This window comes from Cydia pomonella, chromosome 22 (assembly GCF_033807575.1).
Source record: "Cydia pomonella isolate Wapato2018A chromosome 22, ilCydPomo1, whole genome shotgun sequence".
NCBI classification, from domain to species: Eukaryota; Metazoa; Arthropoda; class Insecta; order Lepidoptera; family Tortricidae; genus Cydia; species Cydia pomonella.
In genome coordinates this window covers 4,940,376-4,962,925 of record NC_084724.1, presented here as the reverse complement: position 1 = coordinate 4,962,925, position 22,550 = coordinate 4,940,376, and the positions used below count along the sequence as shown (strand labels likewise).

Genomic DNA, 22,550 nt, shown 5'->3' with positions numbered 1-22,550 from the left:
AATCAAAAGGTAACATGATTAGATAGAACATCTTTAGGAATTAACAATTCCTAGATAGACAAATTGATTCTGTATAATCAAATAACGGTTACTGTTTTTTTACTGCAAGTATGAGTTTATTTTCCAAAATTGGCCAAAATACAGGGAATCTGGATACTTTAATGTGTTAACTGGGTGATACGACTATTTCGCGTTTGTGTGAATTTGCAAGTGGTGAAGCCAGGACAAAGCTGAAATCATAATGTTGTCTTTTCTATCTTTTTTCTAAGGGCCGTAACAGATGAACTGCAATCCTATTCCTACTGAATATAAACTTCAAAACCGTAACTTCCCTAAATATACGTAAACTGTGAAATTTGTGTCTTTAGTTTCCAAGAACTAACTGAAGATTATAAAAGCTTCTGTAGCTGGCTATTCCTTTTCCAATAGCAGTCTATATAAAATAATGTGAGTCGTCTGCTTCGCCTCTAAGAAATGCTTAATTTATATGTATGTCTTTTTAGATGTAATTTCATCACTCTCATCTGACTGGCTACACCAAACGCCCATAAATTTTGTCTTGTCTATGTTCACTCGATGTGTTCACAATTTCCTTTGAGCACAAACCAATGTTTTCAAAGTATATGTTTCATTTTTTTCCCCCATCATCAATATAGGGTTCAAATAATAAAGGGCTTGGGTATTGCAACATTAAGTAAAACGATATATTTAATATTAAGTATAAATTAAAAACTGCATGCTTGGAGTATTACGGGAATTATCTATGGGAAAGTTTTTAAAAACTTGTTTGGGTTTAAGTCCAAGCATGGGCAAAAAGAATGCCTGCATACGGCATGTAACAGACGCGATAATATCTCGTCGATATTGAGAATTGGGATTAAAAATAAGTTCTAACACATTAATGTATCCACGCCTTTACACGTTTAAGCAGCGAATAGTCGACATCTCTCATGTGGCTGTCTCTTTCTCTCTTCAATGCACGCTATCCATTCATTTCACTCTGGAGCTCGCTTGTGTTCATGCCTTTATTTTTGTACCGTTTGCTTGGCTTGGAAGTGTTTTTTTTTTATTTGTGTATTCTTTTGTAGATTAAGTTATAGTTGTTATGTTTGCGTGCATGTATTTTAGTGCTTTGTTGAGTTGGCAACACTTGAGAGATGTTACCTGCCACGCCCGCACTGTCCGTGACGTGCAATAACATGTACACACATAACGTCTCTATTTACGGGTAATATTCAACCTACTTTGTACAGGAGGCTCTTGTTGCAGTGGGCTACAATTTTGCCAATTGTATGTTTAAATTTACAGATAAGGCTGTTTGCATCACGCGTTGTTAAAGTTTTCAAACAAATTTTAACGAATTTCAAACTGGTGCAATCGACCTATCTTTTCCATGATTATACATGTGTCAATGAGATAACAAAGGACGTCTAAGATATTCGGCATGAACGTGATTCCAGCCGTAACTGATTCTCATTCCACTAACTTTACAATTGCGGTAAGACATTTACAATTCACCACCCATTTCTGGCAAATAACGACACCTAACGATAACTATCGCGTGACAGAAATGTAGGGCAATTTGTCATTGTCAGATGGTAATGGTCAAGTTGGTGAAATAAACGTTAAGTAACGCCACGTGTCAATATATTTAATAGTTACAGACTACAAAATGGACGACGTTCAGGTACGGCTGAAAGTCCTAAATAAACAAATAATTTTCCATAAAACAGATTTTATATTTTACAAATTAAAACTTCCCGCAATATACATAATGTTATATTATACCTTAAGCAACAGGCGATCAACAAAAACGCCTGAGAAAACTAGAGGAAAGTTATTATCGCATAATTTGTTAAAATGTACATGTTATTGCATGACAATGAATTAACCGATTGTCACTTTTCCGTTGTCCAGTCATTGCCGGGTTGGTTAGGGTACACATCTTTCAAAGATTCATTTAACCGACTTCAAAAGTGAAAGATAAATCGATCGATGCAACCAAATCATCATATTAACTTAAGGGAAGGCAAGAATAGATTATTGAACCTAACAGAAATTTAATTATGGAACAGGAAATCAAAATATTTTGACCTACTGAATAATTTAATAACTAAAATTATTTTTGCCATGCAGCTCTTCGTTAATAATTAAAAATCGAATTGAAATGAAGAGTCCTTCTCATTTTGATGTCGGTTAAACATCACCTGTACATGCTCTGACAAAGACAAATCTGAACATTGCATCATTTCATACAGACTGTTTCAGGTTTTCTTAGAAGTTTTGGATTTCTCTGACGTACCAACCACTTGATGTCACGTATGTATTTGTGTATATAATATATGTGTGTATCAACAGAAAAATCAGGCGCAATTTTAAATGTCTCGATGTACAACAGTAACTATTAAAATAAATACGCCTTAAGACAAAGTGTTTGAAAACACAATTCCCACTAATATACTGTTTTAATGAGATGTGCGTAGCAGGAATAATGAGCAATCTTCAATTTCCTATTTTGCCACGCTGACAATTGTCGCCTGACAATGACAATTTACCATACATTGCTGGTCTAACAAGGAAACATTGACGCTATTAACCGTCGGTCCTCGGACTTACTGCCCCAAGAAAGTATAGACATTTGTCAGTATCAGGTGACAATTGTCAAGTTGGTGAAATGGGTGCCATGAAAATTATTACCTGTCATTGTCACTTTATCGCACATCTGGGTCGTCAACAAAAATGGTGAATAGTCATTGTCAGATTCTCAGTTTAGTTACAAAATGTAACACAATCTCAAAACAAACGAAACTCTTATCGATTCCAGTTTTAAAATGTGTGACGTCAATAAAAAAATCATGGAACATCGTAGATATTAGTGATGAAAAAAAAAGAATACATCCAAGACTTTGAAACAGATACTTAAAATGTCTAAGTTAGATGATAGGTACCTAACACCGAATACCCAATGTGACAAACGTTAAACTAAACTGACTTATACATGAAATGCATGTATGGGACGTAGACTAGTCTGCATCTTCGCTTTTAGAATTTCAACCTTGTAACGAATGTAATAGAGTTTATTTTAGCATTTAGTTTGAGAATAGCATTTTGTAAACATAGGATATTGTCACTGGCATGTTCACATTAATCGAGCTAAAACATAACAGCTTAAGTCAATTACGTTAAATGCAGTTATCAATCTTGGCACTTAGATTTAAGGTTCATAATTCAATGGATTTTAGTGGTCATTATTTTTGTTTTGAAAATGTAGTTAGTAAATCATATCGTTGTTGCTATGTTTACTTTACTATCCATTGTGAACCGACACAGTGATACGTAGAGACTAGAGGTAGTAGGTAAATATTCAACACTGTTAATTTACATACTGAGTTTTCTTTTTCTTCGAAGTTAATATTTAGCAATGATAATTTGAAATAGAGGTGGATTGTTAAAGTAAACTTTGTAGCCACAGTAAATTTACTGCTATCTTTCGACACATGATTAAAACTTTTAGAACAGAATAGGCCAAAGGTTATGGCGCCATCGCTCGAAAAGATGCCGCCATACCTTTGGCTTATGCACTAGTAGATGGCGCCACTTTTTGATATATAACAAATTTAAAACATATCAGTGAAAGAATAAGGATCGAAGTCAAATGGCATTCTAAAAGTTTTAATCATGTGTCGAAAGATGGCAGTAAATTTACGGTAGCTACAAAATTTACTTTGACAATCCACTTCTATTTCAAATTCTCTTAGGTACTAGGTTTTTACAAAATTAAACTCACAATGTTTTTTGTTAGTTTAAGTCAAACATTGTATTTTATTGGCATGATTGTATTTATTGTCATTTAGAGTTATTATAGCTCAGTTTGTGAACATGCTTGGTCCATGACAAATATTCTTAGAACCTAAGTTCATTATTGCATAGACTTGATCACTTTATCATAAAATATTACTTTCTTTCCTATTTTGCTTGTATGTTTGATTGTTATTGTATTTTCCTTGTATATGTCATGTATTTCTCTGTCATTATTTTTCAATTCATCATGGTAGATGCAGGTTTATAGTTGTTTTGCACGGAGTTTTTTATTGTTTGTATTTGTTGCATGAATTTCTAACATTAGTATTTATTACTTACGATATACGATATTATTATTAGTACAGTCATTATATCCAAAAAACCGACCCTACCCGTGAATAATCAGTTCTTGGATTTTTTTTTCGTAGGTCCCTCGGGGGGGTCACTGGAAGTGTAAATTCAAAAAGTAGACTGAATAAGGCTCCTGTGTATATTCGAAAAACGGTTTTTCTTGAATAACTCGGCCATTTTTAGGGTTCCGTAGTCAACTAGGAACCCTTATAGTTTCGCCATGTCCGTCTGTCTGTCTGTCTGTCCGAGGCTTTGCTCCGTGGTCGTTAGTGCTAGAAAGCTGAAATTTGGCATGGATATATAAATCAATAAAGCCGACAAAGTCGTACAATAAAATCTAAAAATTTAATTTTTTTTACGGTACCTCCCCTACACGTAAAGTGGAGGTGATATTTTTTTTTGCTTCAACCCTACAGTGTGGGATATCGTTGGAAAGGTCTTTCAAAACTAATAGGGGTCTTAAACAAACATTTCTTGATAAAGTGAATATATTCGGAGATAATTGCTCGGAAAAAAAAAATGTGTCCCCCCTCTCTAACTTTTGAAGCATACGTCCAAAAAAGATGAAAAAAATCTAGAGCTTAAGAAAGACATTAAATGAAAACTATAGCGGATATGATCAGTTTAGCTGTTTTTGAGTTATCGCAAAAAGTTTCCCCTTCATAGTAAAAAGACGTACACCCACAGTTCATCCCTTGGTTAACAATCTACCATACTTTAAGCTCCAGTTTAGCTTATTGTGACGGAAGAGTAACTACGGAACCCTACTCTGAGCATGGCCTGACATGCTCTTGGCCGGTTTTTGATTTTACAGTAAAACCGTGAGGTCTAAAATTGTAGAAAGATTACGACTACGAAAAAAAAATCCAAGATTGACTGGTTATTCACGGGTAGGGTCGGTTTTTTGGATATAATGACTGTACTATATACTGTTCTTTTCATAACAACTGTAAATTACATTCGAAAACTCCATCAATTGTTTATTTACCGTATTTTTAGCTGATTTTCCAATGTCATGGTTCTTTTGTGTAGTGAGACAGCTTTGTGAACCTACTCCGAGTATAGATCGTGTCATTCACGAAGACACGTGCCTTAACTCGTAATGTCATGTAATTAAAGGTTAGATTTGACAAATCTGCGCGTCATCGTGGATGACACGAAATATAAGATGCATTAAAAATAAATTTAATAAGACATCTTTCATAAATGTTTACATTTAAAATACAAATAAAAATACTACATAGGTAAGGTGTATTCGGGTAGTTCGGAATGTCTAAAACTGTTGGATTATACCGAAAAGGGACTCTTATTATGATGGAATTTTGGGTGATTTTCGGAATTATCCGACATAAGAAATCACCCGAATACATCCTACGTAATTGTTTGCTCGGAATACGTACACATAGTGCCTTCTTAAAAATGCTTTTTATTATTTCCTTTTTTAATAATTCTTTACTTACAGCTACATCTTGCGGCAGTTGGGATTCGGTGAACTTATAAAGAACGTAAGTATAATTTACTAGTGGCTTTGTGAGCTGTACTTGTAATGTGTAACACCGCCCATAAAAAATAAAACAAAATTGGATAGACAAAAAAAAATTATCATCGAGCCTGCTTACAAAATTTCACGAGAATCGGTTGAGGATTGCGCACCTGTAGAGGAGAACATCCGAACATACGAAATATTTTTTGGCTAGTATTTAACTGATCACCAGATTTAGTAAAAATTTTCTTCAAATAACTAAATCGTTTTTACCACGAAAAATAATAAATGATCACCAAAATTAAAACAAAAATCAGAACTCCATTTTAACGTGCAATTATACTCAAAATTTTAAATTTTGTTATCTTGTTACAGAGAATGACTCCAAACTAATAATTTTAAACCCAAAAATAGTAAATGATCACCAAATTTAGAACTCCATTTTAATGTAAAATGATAACCATAATTTCAAATCTTCTTATCCTAAAAAAGCAATAATCATTAAACCCAAAATTTTAATTTCGTTTCTGTAACGGTCGCAGTTCTAACCCAACTTAACGCGCTTTTCTAGTAGCATTTTGTTTCTGTAAGGGTCACAGTTCTAATCTAACCTAACCCACTTTTCTAGTGGCATTTATTTTCTGTAAGGGTCGCAGTTCTAACCTAACCCACTGTTCTGATGGCAGTTCGATTCTGTGAGTATCGCAGTTGTAACATAACCTAACCCTCTCTTCTATAGTCTGTATCTTTAGGTATTTAAAAAAAGGTAAACAAACAATTTGTACATTTTCGGGTAGTTTTAATATTTATCGGTTAACCAACCAAATACAAAACCGCCTGGATCTGTCACTGAACGACCTGACTTTAAACCTACATTATTTGATCATGTAATGTTTTCATCTACCCTCAGCTGCCTTAAGGAGCCATTTGAGGGTAGATTTTGTTTACCTTTTTTTAAATACCTAAAGATACAGACTATAGTAGCATTTCGTTTCTGTGAGGATCGCAGTTCTAATCTAATCTAATAATTTTTTTTTGGTAATCATAGTAGTTTATTTAGATCAAAATATCGCATTAATTTGGTCTTCATAATTTGGTGATCATTAATTATATTTGGTGCTCATTCATTATAGTTATTTGGTGTTCGAATGCAATTTGAAGTGCTGTTTCAAGAATTTTATCCTAAGCATCACATAAAAAGCGCCATCCACGAGACTCACACTAATCTTTACCTTCCCAGATGCCAGAAAACAAGGCCCTCTCGGGCCTCTGCTCCGGCATTATAGAGGCCTACGATCTATTCGGGGTACCCGGTTCAGTAGCCTTGTTTGTGGTCGAAGAAGTGTCCTACAACATCTGCGACCAGCGCTTTCACGAGTTCGAGATATCGGAGACACGGCCCGACATTATAGTGAGTTAATAGTATCTACATACCTAATTTAAGTATCTACCCGGCGTTATAGAGTCATGCCACCTTTTGTTCGAGGAGATGCCATACATCTGCGACAAACGTTTCCATGGGTTGCAGATATCGGAGACACGATCCGACATTGTAGTAAGTTAATAGTAGTAATTAAACTGTGTATCCGGCATCATATAGGCCTACTACCTATTCGGGGTGCCCGGTCCAGTGGCGTTGTTTGCGGTAGAAGAAGTCTCCAACAACATTTGCGACCAACGCTTCCATATGTTCGAGATATCAGAGATTAGGCCCGACATTATAGTGAGTTCATAATAGTAACTCAAGTACGAGTATCTACCCGGCATTATAGAGGATTGCGACCTGTTTGGTCGAGATGTCATACAACATCTGCGACCAACTCCACGAGTTCGAGATATCGGATACACGGTAGATTATTATTTAATCTTTCTAATTCAAGTCTAACTATTCTGCTCCGTTTTACGAATTTCTCTTAGACACATCTAACAAAATCGAAGAATATTTTGTGTTAAGTAAATGTCTGGAAATAGGAAAACAAAACAGCTGTTCGAAATAGTTTATCATCCAAAGAACATAACCCGATTGTAGTAGTATACGTGAGTAGAAAATTAATGAATCATTGTGTTGTTTTCAGATATACAGAAAAACACTGAATGAAATATTCGAAGAAACGTCACTTAACGACAAAAAACAATTAATGCTGTAAGTACCTACTGTTTACGAGTATAATAAACTTTTTCGTTTGTCTTTTTTTTACCCAAGTGGGTGAGAAATCCCCCCTTTTTACAATTTGCTTCTTAATGCTAAGAAAACCAAATGTATTACAGTTTCTTTGCCGAATGTAAAACCAATCGAGACTAAGATACTTTTGAATAATGAATGCTTAGAGATGGCAGATAAAACACTGTTTCTTGGTTTAACATTGGACAAAAATCTACAATGGAGTCCTCATATAAGAACGCTAGCAAACAAATTAAGTTCGGCCGCTTACGCCGTTAGGAGAATAAGACAATTGACCAACGTTGAGACGGCTCGCCTTATTTATTATAGTTATTTTCATAGTGTAATGTCATATGGTATTCTGGTTTGGGGCAAAGCAGCTGACATACAGACTATATTTTACTTACAAAAGAGAGCCATTCGTTCTATATATAACTTAAGAACTTTTTAAAGAAATTAATATTTCTCAATACATCTAAGATAGTATTATTTATGTTGTCAAGAATCCGGACTCCTACACTAAGAATTCTTATGTCCATAATTATAACATAAGAAATAAAAATAACCTTGCTATCAGAAAGTTTCGTGTCCGCAAAGTACAAAAGTCATTCGTTGGGCAATACATTCATTTTTATAACAAGTTTTAAGATTATCCTGACGATGCTTTAAGATTACCCTTGCTAGCTCTTAAGAATTACTTACTTAAAACTCAAAAAAGTCATTGATGTTGAAGGCTTATTACAGAGTCGAGGACTACATATTTGACAGACAAATATACATGGTCCAAACCAGAAACTGTAATGAAAACAAGTACCTACTTAGCAATTAAATAATTGTATTATGTGTAGAGTTATAGGTGACACAGCTCCGGTAAGAAAGCACATCAAATATTTTATGTACGTATTTCATAGCAATGTAGGTATATTCTCATTTCTTTATTAATTTTATTTTATTTTCCTTTTGTAAGAATTCGATGTGTTTTCTGAAAGAGTATTTGTAGGGTTAGAGCTGTTGTAGCTTTATTTGACGTTCATAAGCGCATTGTAATAAGCCTACTTGAATAATAAACTATCTTTACGTATCTATAACAGCTCAGGAACACGCGTAAATCTTAATTTTTGGAAATATTTTAAATTTACACAAATACGAGTACTGTTCATAAGTATGGGGGCAACTGATCTGGACATAATTGGTCGCGCTCCCTTACTAAACAGTACTGTACGGATGGACCTATGTGTGGTGACCAGAGGCCAGAATTCTCTTGGCAGTGTGATTTGTCATTAGGGACTTCTCATTTGCCGACTTTCGAGATACGTATATCGATACAATCGATACAGTGTAGATTAAAAGTAGAGGTAAAGAACAAGCGATCTTATCGCTAAAGAGCGATCTCTTCTAGATAACTTATAAGCAGTTGAAAATGTGAAATAGAGATGTGCAATAAAAACAATGAAAACTTAATAATTTCGCATTTAATTAGTTCTAGGGCTAAGATGGTCTTCTCTTTATCATTTATCACCATGCCTGTGACGTTCTAACAAGTATATAAGTGCGAAAGTGACGGTCATAGTGACAAGTGATAAAAATGGAACCATGCTGCCACCGCTGTTCCGTGTTTTTTTTTTTACAATTTCACGTTCAAAGTATGTATTAGTGCTAACAGATATTCCAAGTCATCTTTTTTCCATATTATCTGCTTAAATTACTTATTTTTACATTCAAATATCCATTAACTATTATAACTTTATAATAAATATTTTGTGTTCTACATTGTATCGATATATGTGTATCGGAACTCGATAAATGAGAACTCCCGATGACGGTTTAAGAATGCCACAATAATTTCGGTCTCTAGTGGTGACCTCGATTGTCTTATGTGCTACTATTGTAAATCAAAATCAACGTGCCGACAGGGCAATAAAAATAAAGTGAGAAAGTTGCAACACATATCGCTAGAGACCGCGAGTACGAGTGAGACGACTGGATAATGATGATTTACGACTATTCACCATGTTGGTTGAGATGGTATCTGCTTATTAATTGTACCTGTTTGTTTCAGAGACGATAAAGTGGTCGCCGTTGTGTACTACAGATCTGGGTATGAACCGGCGCAGTATCCATCTCAAAAGGAATGGGATGCGAGGCTCAGAGTAGAACGATCCACGTGAGTATTTCCAAAGAGAATTTCGCCGCTCGAAACGATGGGATGCGAGGCTCAGAGTAGAAAGATCCACGTGAGTATTTTCACAGAGAATTTCGCCGCTCGAAACGATGGGATGCGAGGCTCAGAGTAGAACGATCCACGTGAGTATTTTCAAAGAGAATTTCGCCGCTCGAAACGATGGGATGCGAGGCTCAGAGTAGAAAGATCCACGTGAGTATTTCCAAAGAGAATTTCGCCGCTCGAAACGATGGGATGCGAGGCTCAGAGTAGAACGATCCACGTGAGTATTTTCACAGAGAATTTCGCCGCTCGAAACGATGGGATGCGAGGCTCAGAGTAGAAAGATCCACGTGAGTATTTTCACAGAGAATTTCGCCGCTCGAAACGATGGGATGCGAGGCTCAGAGTAGAACGATCCACGTGAGTATTTCCAAAGAGAATTTCGCCGCTCGAAACGATGCCGCCGTACCAATGCTCTATTAGATGGCGCCACTTTTTGACATTTAACAAATTCAACACATATCAGAAAAATAATAAGGATCTAAGTCAAATGGCGTTCTAAAGATGGCAGTAAATTTACTGTGGCTACGAAGTTTACTTTGACAATCCACCTCTATTTCAAATTATCTTTGCTATTTCTAAACCTGTACTGTGGTATTTTGAATTCATTGTAATCTGTTTCAATTATTTTATTTCATGAATAATCATGTGTAGATTATTAATGTTACAAGATTGTGTTTTCGGTAGTTTTTGACAGAAGTTTTGGTTTCGGCAGGTATCAGCATAAAAATCATTTGGCCTAAACTAGAGTAAGGTTTCGGTTTCGGCGAAAAATCCGGTTGCGTTCGGACACTAATGATTATACATATTTTTGTTCGGTGGTCGTCAAGTTAGCTCTTGTTCACAGGGCCATCAAATGTCCGTCCATCCACTACCAGCTGGCTGGTACGAAGAAGGTACAGCAGGCGCTAGCGGCTCCCGGTGCGCTCGAACAATTCCTAGGTAAAGTTAATATAATATACCACACGTATCACGTATATAATGTACCCTCTAATGTCCGTCCATACCATACACTAGTAATAGTAGGAGAACTAAGTGCAGAAATGTGTGGAGCTGTATGCACTTTTGTTTCAGGCGATGCCGCTTGGCACGATTATTCCTTGGATCGCACTAATCTGATCAAATACGATTAACTACAGTTAATCAGTAGATCAGTGTACAGCAGTTTGGCAGATTAGTAGTTTAAGGCTTCTTGTAATCTTCTTTTGATTCAAATAAATAAATAAAAAAAACTCTTGGCTACCTCCAAAGGGGGTAAAGGTGGCTCCGGTAGTTAATTTCGCGCTCTGTTGTAGCTATGAGGTCAAGTTTGGTATCATTTTTGTATAAATTACGGGCGAGGAATTTGTTTATGAAATAATACTAATACCTTTTCATACAAAAATAGGATTTTTGCACAAAAAATGAAAATTTTCAAATTTTTTGTAGGCGCTGGCGCTATTTCGGGCCGAGTAAGGGATATTTTCACTGGACTGTACTCGTTGGACTTCGACGACAGCGGAGAGCGAGCGGTCGAGATGGCTCTAGAAGATGCTGAACGGTTAGTTAATTGTCCCTCGATTGTTTCATCTTCATTTAATAGGGAGTATTACTGCCATGTTCTGCCGCCAGAGTGCAGCACTAGCACCTTAGTAAACCATAGAGTAACTTATACATACTGCGCCTTAAGAGGCCGTTATCGATTTTAATTGCTAAAATGTCAAATTGACCGATTTAGCGCATGAAATTGTACACCTTTTGTTAACTATTAGAAATAACAAGTACTGGTTTCTATTAGCACGTCTTGTTATCTTTCATTTTAATAAATCAATTTTTTGAAAACAGACTCACTTAATTAGTAATGATTTTTTTTTTTGATGAATGTTTAGGTAAACGCGCGTAAAGCAGTGATTTTGTCGATCTTATTTGTAAATTTCGTAAAGTTTGGTCTGCTAAAAATGGTAATTTTGTATTACACATATCCTGTACTTCAACTTTAATAAACTACATTTTTGTTATTATATATTTGAAGTAGTGTAAATGAAAGTTAGACGATATCAATTTTCTCCAGAAATTACTTCAAAACAAGTGACAATTTTTCTGGAAATTGACTTAATTTTAACGTAATTTTGATACTTAAACAATCTACAACATTTGCTACCACCATAATTTTTTGATGAATTTTTAAAAATGTCCCTTCTCGTCACCTATTACCGAGGACGCACACTTGCGACCTCATTATTAAAAGGCAAGATGAAAAAACGTGCTAATAGAAACCAATACTTGTTATTTAGATATTACGTAACAAAAGGTGTACAATTTCAACGACTAAATCTATCAATTTAAAATTTTTGTTCTAAAATCTTAAACTGTTTTTTGAAAAGTTTTGACAGATAATAAAATATGACATTAATACATCAAGGCGGTTTGTTAACAAAGGGCCTACCGTGAAACGCGAAAATGGAAATTCAGTTATCTACCTCTTTATCGCTCGAATTTGCTAAAGTGATAGAGAGGTTAGGTAACGAAATTTGAATTTTCTTGTTTCGCGGTAGACCCTCAGATTTTGATGGATTGTGGTAGTGGCGCCCCTTACGCAGAGTATCTCGTAATATTCCCTATTTTCAAACCCAATAAACTGAGACAATCCAAAGACAGAGACTTTATACATTGATTATAATCCGTCAAACCACGTAAAAAATTAAACATGTGTTAATAAACTAAAATACATCGAATTTTCTTTTCCGTTGATTTCAAGGTTGCATTCTTGAGCTTAAATTAAGTAACTTTCTCAAAGACACCGATTTCAAAGATAATCAATAATTTATTTTTATCTGGTAATGCCGATAAATCACCTTAATGTGTGCTCGATACATCATATTTTTTTTAGTGCAGAAAGAGATGTGCAGCATCATTCAATCCGTTTCATTGCAGTTGCTTTTTACAGACGTTAGGATTTATTACCCCATCTTCTCGTTTTCCTTTGCCTTTATCCCATTATTTGGGGTCGGCTCACCTCGTTCTCATGCGGCAGGTTCGTCTGTCCTGGGTTGTCTGTGGATTTAATTGGGCTCGTTCTAAATCCTTTGACACGGTGGACCACCAGGTAGCAGGCCGGCCCTGGTCCTCTTTTGGTCTCCTGGACGGCCAGCGCCTTTTTCACGACATGGTCAACGTCGCGTCTCATAATATGTCTCAGCTTCTATTCGGTGAGTTTCTCAGTGATTTATTACCCCTATAACACTGCTTATATTTGTGCACAGGTTCGTGCTGAAACCCCAGCGAGAGGGAGGCGGCAACAATTTATATGGAGCTGACGTCCGCGAAGCGTTACTTCGAATGAGACACAGTCGCGAACGGGCCGCATACATCCTCATGGAGCGGATATTACCACCGCTGGTTAGTTTACACATTTCACAGGGAAAAATTAGCCTCACGTGTATTCCCTTTCACTTATAATTCTATGTACGAAACGTCCCATATTACACTTCATTATATCGATATCCATACGTAATCACATTTTTCGAGTCCTAAGCGTCGCTGGCGGACAGGCGGAAATGGCTAAACTATACTTATTGAGCTCCTTGCTACTCATCTTAGGGTTTTTTTACTTACTTTTTGACGGAGCTCGGAGTTCGCTTTAATAAAAAAACTGATCCCAAAAATAATAAATTACTAGATTAGGCTTGTTGACTACAGAGGGTGTACCGTGAACCGCGAATGATGTTCTGTCGCACTTGACAACATTTCATTTTTATAAAACCATAAATTGTACATATGATTCGAAAGAATTTGCTTTCTGAATACTGCAAAAATTTAAAAAATCGCTTATTCAAAAAATACAAAAGAATAAAAAAATGGGTTTTTACCAATTCTACGGCACAATAGGTGAAATGCCATTGCCATTCATCACGAGAAAAAAATAGCTGTCATAATATTGGATTTGACATTGTCAATTAAATACGACGTATTGATTGGAATTCGAAACAAACAAAAATGTATTTTCGTAATTAAATCACTATCCACTAATAGTTTTTAAAGTGGACAAAGCCTTAGGGGTCGATGAGGTATATACTCCTCTAAAGTATACCAAATATTGTTTCGTCCCTTACCTACTTAAATGATTTGTCGAAGACATCGGACAACGTAGCATAAAAAAAAAAAAAAAAAAACAAACATTTAATTACATTACTTACATGTTTATCCGTCGATCCGTTGTATCCGAATGAAAGCCTGGTATCGTATTTATTTATCATTATCCGTTATTATATCCAAATCTTCGTAAAAATCTGATATTTTATCAATAATGATTTAAAACAACAATGGCAATGACAACGTCAAATTAATAATGAATTCATGTTTTTTTTTTCAATAGAGACAAGACTAGCTTCTAGCGTAGAATTGGAAATACGCCATTTTAGAACAAGTACACTTAAAAAAAATACAAGCCCTAGTGAGAAAAATAAACTATCAGCGTATTCCTCGTTTCAATTAAAATGTAGAGAACTAATATTAATCCTGATACTAATTGATTTTAATTTTGATCTCATTGTTAATTTTATGTATATTTTGATCCTGATTTTAATTTCTGATCTCAATTTTAAATGTAAATAGGCTGTTTTAATTTTTCTTGTAATTCTAATTTTAAGTCAGTAACTTTAATTTAGTAGTAATTTGTTTTGACATGTAAATTGACTTTATGAATAAATAAGTATGAGTATGAGTAATTTTTGTGTCAGAAATATAAAATGTTGTCAATTCGCAGAAGTGTAGAAATGGCGTGTTTGCAGGTATCCGGTTACGTGGTGCGGCCGGGCGGGCCGGTGCCGCCGCCGCTCGCCGACCTGGTGTCCGAGCTCGGCATCTTCGGTGTTATCATCGGGTAACTATTATTTGGGCCAGGACTGTCTCATTTCAAACATGGAGAGAATAATACTGTATTTTACTAGCACCCTGACTATTACTGACTGACAAGGTTGCCAGACTATAAATACGCTTAGCTTTTTGCATGGGAGTTGCATTAATGAGCGAACGCGAGTTTAATCAGAAAACCTACCTTTTTTTTACTAGCCTTCATTATAACCTCGATCAATTTCTGTTTTTGAAGTGAAAACTTCTTTAGCGGCGCTGTGCACTATTTGTGATGGGGAAAAAATGTTAAACTCGCGTCAGGTGTCACGTGACCGTCCGATTGAAAAATTTTTTTTTTATACTGCGTCGGTGGCAAACAAGCATACGGCCTGCCTGATGGTAAGCAGTATCCGTAGCCTATGTACGCCTGCAACTCCAGAGATTTTTTATTATATAACGATTAAAGAGGTTTAATCTTTGTTAATTGTGTTGTATTGTATCTTTGTGTTGTTGGGTGTCCATGATTGTAGATACTCAAATTTTTCCTTACCAAAAAGTTAAATAACAGAAAAGAAGGTGATTGTTTTACTTAATATGATGGTGAACGATTCATTAACATTTACTGATTGTGTAGGCTGTACTCTGTTATATATGTTAAAATTCGCATTTCAAAATATCTTCCACACTCAAATTTATTTACGTAGGCATAATAGAGAATTATTTCTTTTTATAAAACTGCTACTCAATTTCTCCAAAATATCAAAAATGCACAACGTTAATATTCAAGTTTTCACTTTTGCCGGCACTCCCGGAGTGCAACCCGTTGTTTTTAGGGTTCCGTAGCCAAATGGCAAAAAAAAGGTAACCCTTATAGATATGTCATGTCCGTCTGTTTGTCTGATTATGTCACAGCCACTTTTTTCCGAAACTATAAGAACTATACTGTTCAAACTTGGTAATTAGATGTATTCTATGAACGCATTAAGATTTTTACACAAAAAAAGAAAAAAAAAAACAATAATTTTTGGGGGTTCAAACAAAACATTTTTTTCAAACCCATACGTGTGGGGTATCTATGGATAGGTCTTCAAAAATGATATTGAGGTTTCTAATATCATTTTTTTCTAACCTTTTAAACGCCACGTCTATCGTACGCGGCGCGTAATCGTGAACCTTGTCGGTACGCATGACGGTTGATATTGGGCTGTAGCCGCGCGCGTCATAAGACGTCTTTGGCGGTCAAAAGGCTAAACTGACTGAATAGTTTGCGCGAGAGACACTTCCAAAGTGGAAAAATGTGTGTGCCCCCCCCCCCCTGTAACTTCTAAAATAAGAGAATGATAAACCTAAAAAAAATATATGATGTACATTACCATGCAAACTTCCACGGATAATTGGTTTGAATGAGATCTAGTAAGTAGTTTTTTTTTAATATGTCATAAATGGTACGGAATCCTTCTCCTTCATGGGCGAGTCCGACTCGCACTTGGCCGCTTTTTCGCTAAAAAATCATGGAGAATGTAAAATATTTAGAAGTGTAAAAACATGATCTCTTTTTTATGGATGAATACATGCTATTATACTTCAGTCTTAATTGTTTGCATTATTTCCAAATCAAAAGACAAAATCTTTTACTTCACTCTTAATTGTTTGCATTTTTTCCAGATCAAAAGACAAAATCTACAGCAACCGACAAGTAGGCCACATGCTGCGTACTAAGCTCGCGGACGCGAACGAGGGCGGCGTCGCGGCCGGCCTCGGGGCTCTCGACTCGCCCTACCTACTCGACCTCTAACCTAAGAGAATTTATTGTAATCGAGAGGTAAAGTCTAAGAAAAACATGCCCCTTAGTTTGACATCCAAAACAGATGGCGCTGTACCGCGCCTTATGGTCACTGAATTGTCAAACGTCAACTATTGACAATCAGAGCTTCCGCAAAATTATGGAAGGTGGAGGTAAGGAATAGAATCTCCATGTACGAAAGAGTGCCATCAAAAAACCTTAAATAGGTGGCGCTACAATACCTAGAATACTTGAAAAAAAAAAACAAATCATAGACAGCGCACTTAGCTACTCTAGCGCTACTCTGGAGAGATTTGGAACTATTATTTATAGCTGACAGCTGGACACTTTTGCAAGAGTTCTACCAGAAGAGATTTTACTCCTTTTAATTTCACACTCCATACGCATAATGTATGGAGCTGTACACAGTTGTATGTCGTCTGTTAGTTATTTAGTGATAATTTGTGTTTCTTTGCAGATTGATCGGATACTCCACCGAACACTGTCTATGATCGTAATATGATAACAATCATACTAGCCGTGTCTTATCCGACCTCGACATTGGCAGTATCATCAACACCTTGATGGAGCCATAAAACGAAAAATGTATTGATAGATGGAGCTGAACAGCGCCATCTCCTGTCAATTTGAAGCACGAAATTGTTTTAGATTTTACGCATCTTGTTCGACCAATCTGTCTTTGCTGTAACTCACAGCTACTCGATATACTCGCCTTGTTACCCGTCCGTACAGTGCCATCATCAGACATATCGGAGCGAGATGTTGACAAATATCTGAACCAAACCTCTTGGCAGGGGATAAGTTATAAGGAATATCAGCCCGTTATAAGGAAGGTTGTTTAGTAAAATTGAAATCTGCAACTATAATTAGAAATTTATAGCATTGCTTGCGACCTTGTTCGATTTGGTTATATTTTTTTATGGATAAGTCAAGTTAATATATTCTTTATTCAAATAGGCCTAGCAACAAGTACTTTTAAATCGTCAAATTTTACAAATATCATCTTAATCTAAATATCAGAGCGATTTATTGATGCAGTTATTATTGTTCTAAAAAAACATTGAATTATTATAGATATGGTAAACTTAATAATAAGAATTTCACAAAAGGATCGTCAAACACCAAAATCGTATAAAAATACTAGTCTAGAAACTTTCTAGAATAAAATCTAAATGTCAAAAAATACGGTATTATCAATTTCATCATTATTAACATAACAATATAAAAAAAAACTTTTGTTTTATTTAATCGTATGTTATATAAAATGAAAGCTTATTTTATATATAATCTGACTGTAATAGGTTGCCTTATTAAAAAGTTGGTCGAATCCATGGTTGCCTAGATTGACCGATTTTTATCTAAAACAAAATAAGCTTTCATTTGATATAATATACAATTATATAACAAAAAAAATTGTCCGTAAGCAATTTAACTAGGCAACCTATTTCCGATGTGTCAATGTGTTATAACGTATCTTAGACCATCTACTTTCAAGACGTCAAGTGCATGTTCAGATATTTTTGAACGCTTTCTGAGGTGGCTCCGATAGATCTGATGGCGATGTAACTAGTGGCCTTACTTAGGTACCCGACTTGTAACACTTTGTACCGCTAGAGTTCACACTCGAAGGCCGAGAAATCGAGGAACCTGCACTCGAAATTGCTCCGATTTCGAGCGTTGGCAACAATACAAGGTGTAAAAAAAGTGGGGACACGATTAACTTATATTTGGTATTCTAATTAGGAAAATGTGGGAGAAAATACTTTTTTGACCCGAACAATGTTTGGCCTTTTGTATGAAGAGTTGGTCGACTTGGACGACATGCCATAGAAAAAGTTTTTTTTTTGTCAAAAAATTATTTTAATACTTTTTTGTGCTCAGCGAACACTTTAACGGATCCCCAGTTTTTGTTGCATCTTGTATATTTATGTTCTTGCAGAAAGCGAAACGAAGTTGCCGCTTTCCGGTTCCGTCGAACAGAAAAATAGTATACACACCTCGACCAGTAAATAAAGCCTCAGATAACATGTTTGTCGAGACATTTCTTACTTTAATGCTCTAGGTACATAAAATAGTATTGTCAAGTAACAACCAAAAGTCACTAATAGAGTAATAGCAAAAGAGTGACCATATAAAAATCAACCTTATTTTGCTACTTGTAAGGTTCACGATGGCTCTGTATTCATGGGCGCAGGCAGGTACAGGCAGTGGGGGCAGCCGCCCCCCTCCCACTCCTGGAGCTAAATTTTTTATACTTTTATGCTCCTCTTCGGCGTCTCCCCTCCCGATAGCCCTCTGGCGATAGCAACTTGCCCCCCCGCTCCTACTTCACTCTTACTTCAATCAACCTTATTTTAATGAACCATGGGGTACATGGGCTATGAACTTGTGGTGGTAATTATAGTGAGTTTTGCTTATCACCTGACGATATTGTAATTTTATTGAGTTTTCGTTGTGACCTTCTAGTTCGTGTCATCCACAATGACGCGTAGATTTGTCAAATTTAACCTTGAATTACATGACATAACGGGTCAAAGCACGCGTCTTCGTGAATGACACGATCTATAAGATTTATAACCGAATTATATGTTTAAAACAAATTTATATTAAAGTAAATTCACTTATTGAAGTAGAGTCGTGTGCAGATCATTTTGAACACTTTTTTCGTGTGAATATTTCTGTTGCCCGGTGCGCAGTGAAACATAATTAAGAATAAATAAGTCAAATAGAAGCAAAGTCAGTAACATCCTCTTCAACTAACACTTAAGACTTATAAGTTTGGGATTATCTATATATTATGTCACAGCAACAAGGGGAGGAGGGGGTCATGCCAAATAGAGATCATGAGATAGAAAAAAGCGTGGATAGGGGGGTGAAGAACTGGAAATGGATGACGCCTTTGCAATAGAGAGTATTACTGCAATGAGCTGCCGCCGGAGTGCTGCACTAGCATCTTTCGTAAACCATAGAGTAACTTATACATACTGTGCCTTAAACTGTTTTTTGACAAGTTTTCACAGATAATAAAATATGACCTTGTTGCATCAAGGCGGTTTGTTTACAAAGGGCCTACCGGGAAACGCGAAAATCGAAATTTAGTTATCTACCTCGTTATCGCTCGAATATGCAAGAGTGATAGAGAGGTTAGATAACGAAATTTCGATTTTCTTGTTTCGCGGTAGACCCTCAGATTGTGATGGATTGTGAAAGTGGCGCCCCCTAAGTAGAGTTTCGCGTAATATTCCCTGTTAAATATTTCTTCTGTTGAAGTAGACGGTGCTGATTTCGCTTCTTTATGACTCGTATCTTGTAAATTGATTGCAATATGATTTGAGGTTCATTGCACATACATAAATGATCTCCGTTGCACTTTTAATATCAAATGTAAGTATTATGAAAGTTATATATAACCTAATTTACGAGTATATACACTTAATAGCAAACTTAAACAGGTCATGTCGTAAAGAAACTTGTTGGAAAATGGATCATATAAACGATCCAATGCCCTCAAATGTATGTATAATATTTATAGATAGCAAATAGTTTGCTAAACTTAACGACAAAATCGCACACATTTCGCCAGTTGACTTCGAAAAATTGGGAATAAAATGTGGCGAAGACCGTCTATAAGGGAAGACCGTTTACAAGCTATTTCGTCGCTTTTATGCGTTTGTACACATACTCCACTTACAAAAGGTCAGTATAGTAGAGAGCAGATAGAGTAAATGAGTAAAGCTTTTCCTTTCTGTGTGTGCGATGTACGTATACAAATACGAGATGTCTTGCCGTATAACGGTCTTACCTGCTATGAATTTTATAAGGTGCGGCTTTACGGGCGCATTTTTATCACTTGTCACTATGCCTGTCACTTTCGCACTTACATACTTGTTAGAACGTGAGAGGCATGGCGACAAGCGATAAAAATGCGTCCGTGCTACCGCCGCTGGTCTGCCTCACATTGACCTATATTACAATTTACCGATCTCGCAATTCTTATTTTAGATTCCGAATTTATTAAAGTATTTCTATGACTTGAGCATACTATTATATTTTTTTTATTTACTAGATTTACATTCCAAAGAATTTATTATTACTATTTTCATGAAATAATTCCATTGGGTTTGTACAGTAACTTGGTGTAAATAACTAAATGAACAAATCAGAAAACTTCTACTGGTCCTTTTATATCTTCAAAAATAATAATTAATTTATTGAAATTCTTGAAACCCTTGAAATTGAAATTCTTGAAACTCTTGAAATTGAAATTCTTGAAAAGTTTTATTGGAACATAAGTATAGAAGTATTTTGATTTGTTATTTAATTGGTGCTGCTGTATAGGCTATGATATATCATACATGTAATGAAATATGTTTTTTACTATTTTGACTACCAAATAAACACAATAAATGAATGGATATATTTTATTTGGCATATTTTTAGGGTTCCGTACCCAAGGGGTAAAAACAGGACCTTATTACTAAGACTCCACTGTCCGTCTGTCTGTCACTAGGCTGTATCTCATGAACCGTGATAGCTGGACAGATGAAGGTGTGACAGATGATGTATTTCTATTGCCGCAAAAACAAAAAATACTAAAAACAATGAAATAAATATTTAAATGGGCTCCTATACAACAAACATGATTTTTTACCGTTTCTTGCGTAATGGTACGGAAACCTCCGTGCGCAAGTCCGTGTCAGACTTTTTTTTGTACATATTCTATGAACAATTTGTACAAAGAGTCTGTCCTGATAATAGCTGCTGAAGTTTGTTAAAATAGGGTACTTGTCAAATGGTAATTAATGGTATCAGTTGATCAGGTTTGTGAGGTTTGTTTTGACTCGGGTCTCTATTGTTACCCATAAAGTTTTAAGTCATAATGTATTGTTTGTCCGCATTTTCGTTAACCATAATTTGTTTTTTTCTCAGAAACATAACTTTTCAGGATTGCCATAAAACAAACCTAACCTAACCTACCCTATCTATAGGATAACCTAAGGAAATTCCTGAAAAGTTAACGCTTTCAGAGTTATGACTAATGATAATATGACTATCATTACATTATGACTTTCGATAATTATGCGAAAGAAAGGGATCCGTTTTGAGGATCAAATGTATGTATGGGACCCATTGCCTTAAGCAATACAAGTCACAAGTGATAGTCAAAGTCTGGGAATCGCACTTTACTGACGAAACGCTCCCAACAAAATGGCAATACATCGTGACGTCATGTAACGTTACTATTGCTTAGAAGCCGTTTCGATGTATGGAAAACAAGGCAATTGCGATTTTGTCGGTGAAATAGAATTATAATACAAGGACGGGCCTATGGGATGGGCCCAGGCAACCTTGCAATGGTTTTGAGATGAAGGGGCCCTAAATTCCGTAGTACCTAGGGGCCCTAGATCTCTCTGAATCCGGGCCCCTACCGGAGTTCCAGTCATATTGGAAATTCACCAGTAACGATGCGCTATAATATAAATTAATTTAGAGCAATTAGGCACTTCATCAACACTTCGAATTGTAAGTATTAACGTCATTAGACCCGTTAGTTAGTTAATTACGTCGCGTTATGGCCAAAATTTGCTCCGAGATTCGAAATTTAATTTAAATTTTAAAATTATTATATTGTAATAGCTAGCTTACTCTTCGACTGTAATGGTTGAATTAAGATTTAGTATACCAAACTGTAATTGGGTACTTTTGATGTATAGGCTCTCAACTCCACTATAATATTCATTTAGAAACGGTTTAGTCAACTATAATGAAATTGACCAATCACAGCTCGCCGCGGTCATGAGGAGGAAACAAGACGATAGCTCAAATTAATTATTTATTGTTAGGTTGTTTAGTAGAAACAATTGCTTCATAAGTCATAAACGCTCATGTGACACAC

At 35.8% G+C, this 22,550-nt stretch overlaps 1 protein-coding gene across 3 annotated transcripts in view; it reads left to right on the top strand.

Annotated features, from left to right (window-relative positions):
• Positions 1-21,065, top strand: part of LOC133530350 (glutathione synthetase-like) — a 37,661-nt gene extending 16,596 nt beyond the window's left edge. For all 3 annotated transcript variants that reach the window (XM_061868259.1, XM_061868257.1, XM_061868258.1), the window contains 10 exons: positions 5,615-5,657; positions 6,876-7,046; positions 7,711-7,778; positions 9,856-9,960; positions 10,868-10,962; positions 11,449-11,560; positions 13,263-13,398; positions 14,790-14,881; positions 16,516-16,672; positions 17,112-21,065. In XM_061868259.1, coding sequence (XP_061724243.1) covers positions 5,615-5,657; positions 6,876-7,046; positions 7,711-7,778; positions 9,856-9,960; positions 10,868-10,962; positions 11,449-11,560; positions 13,263-13,398; positions 14,790-14,881; positions 16,516-16,645 — 952 coding nt within the window. In that variant the 3' untranslated portion in view covers positions 16,646-16,672; positions 17,112-21,065. The remainder of the gene's footprint in view (positions 1-5,614; positions 5,658-6,875; positions 7,047-7,710; positions 7,779-9,855; positions 9,961-10,867; positions 10,963-11,448; positions 11,561-13,262; positions 13,399-14,789; positions 14,882-16,515; positions 16,673-17,111) is intronic.
• Positions 21,066-22,550: the final 1,485 nt, after the last annotated feature.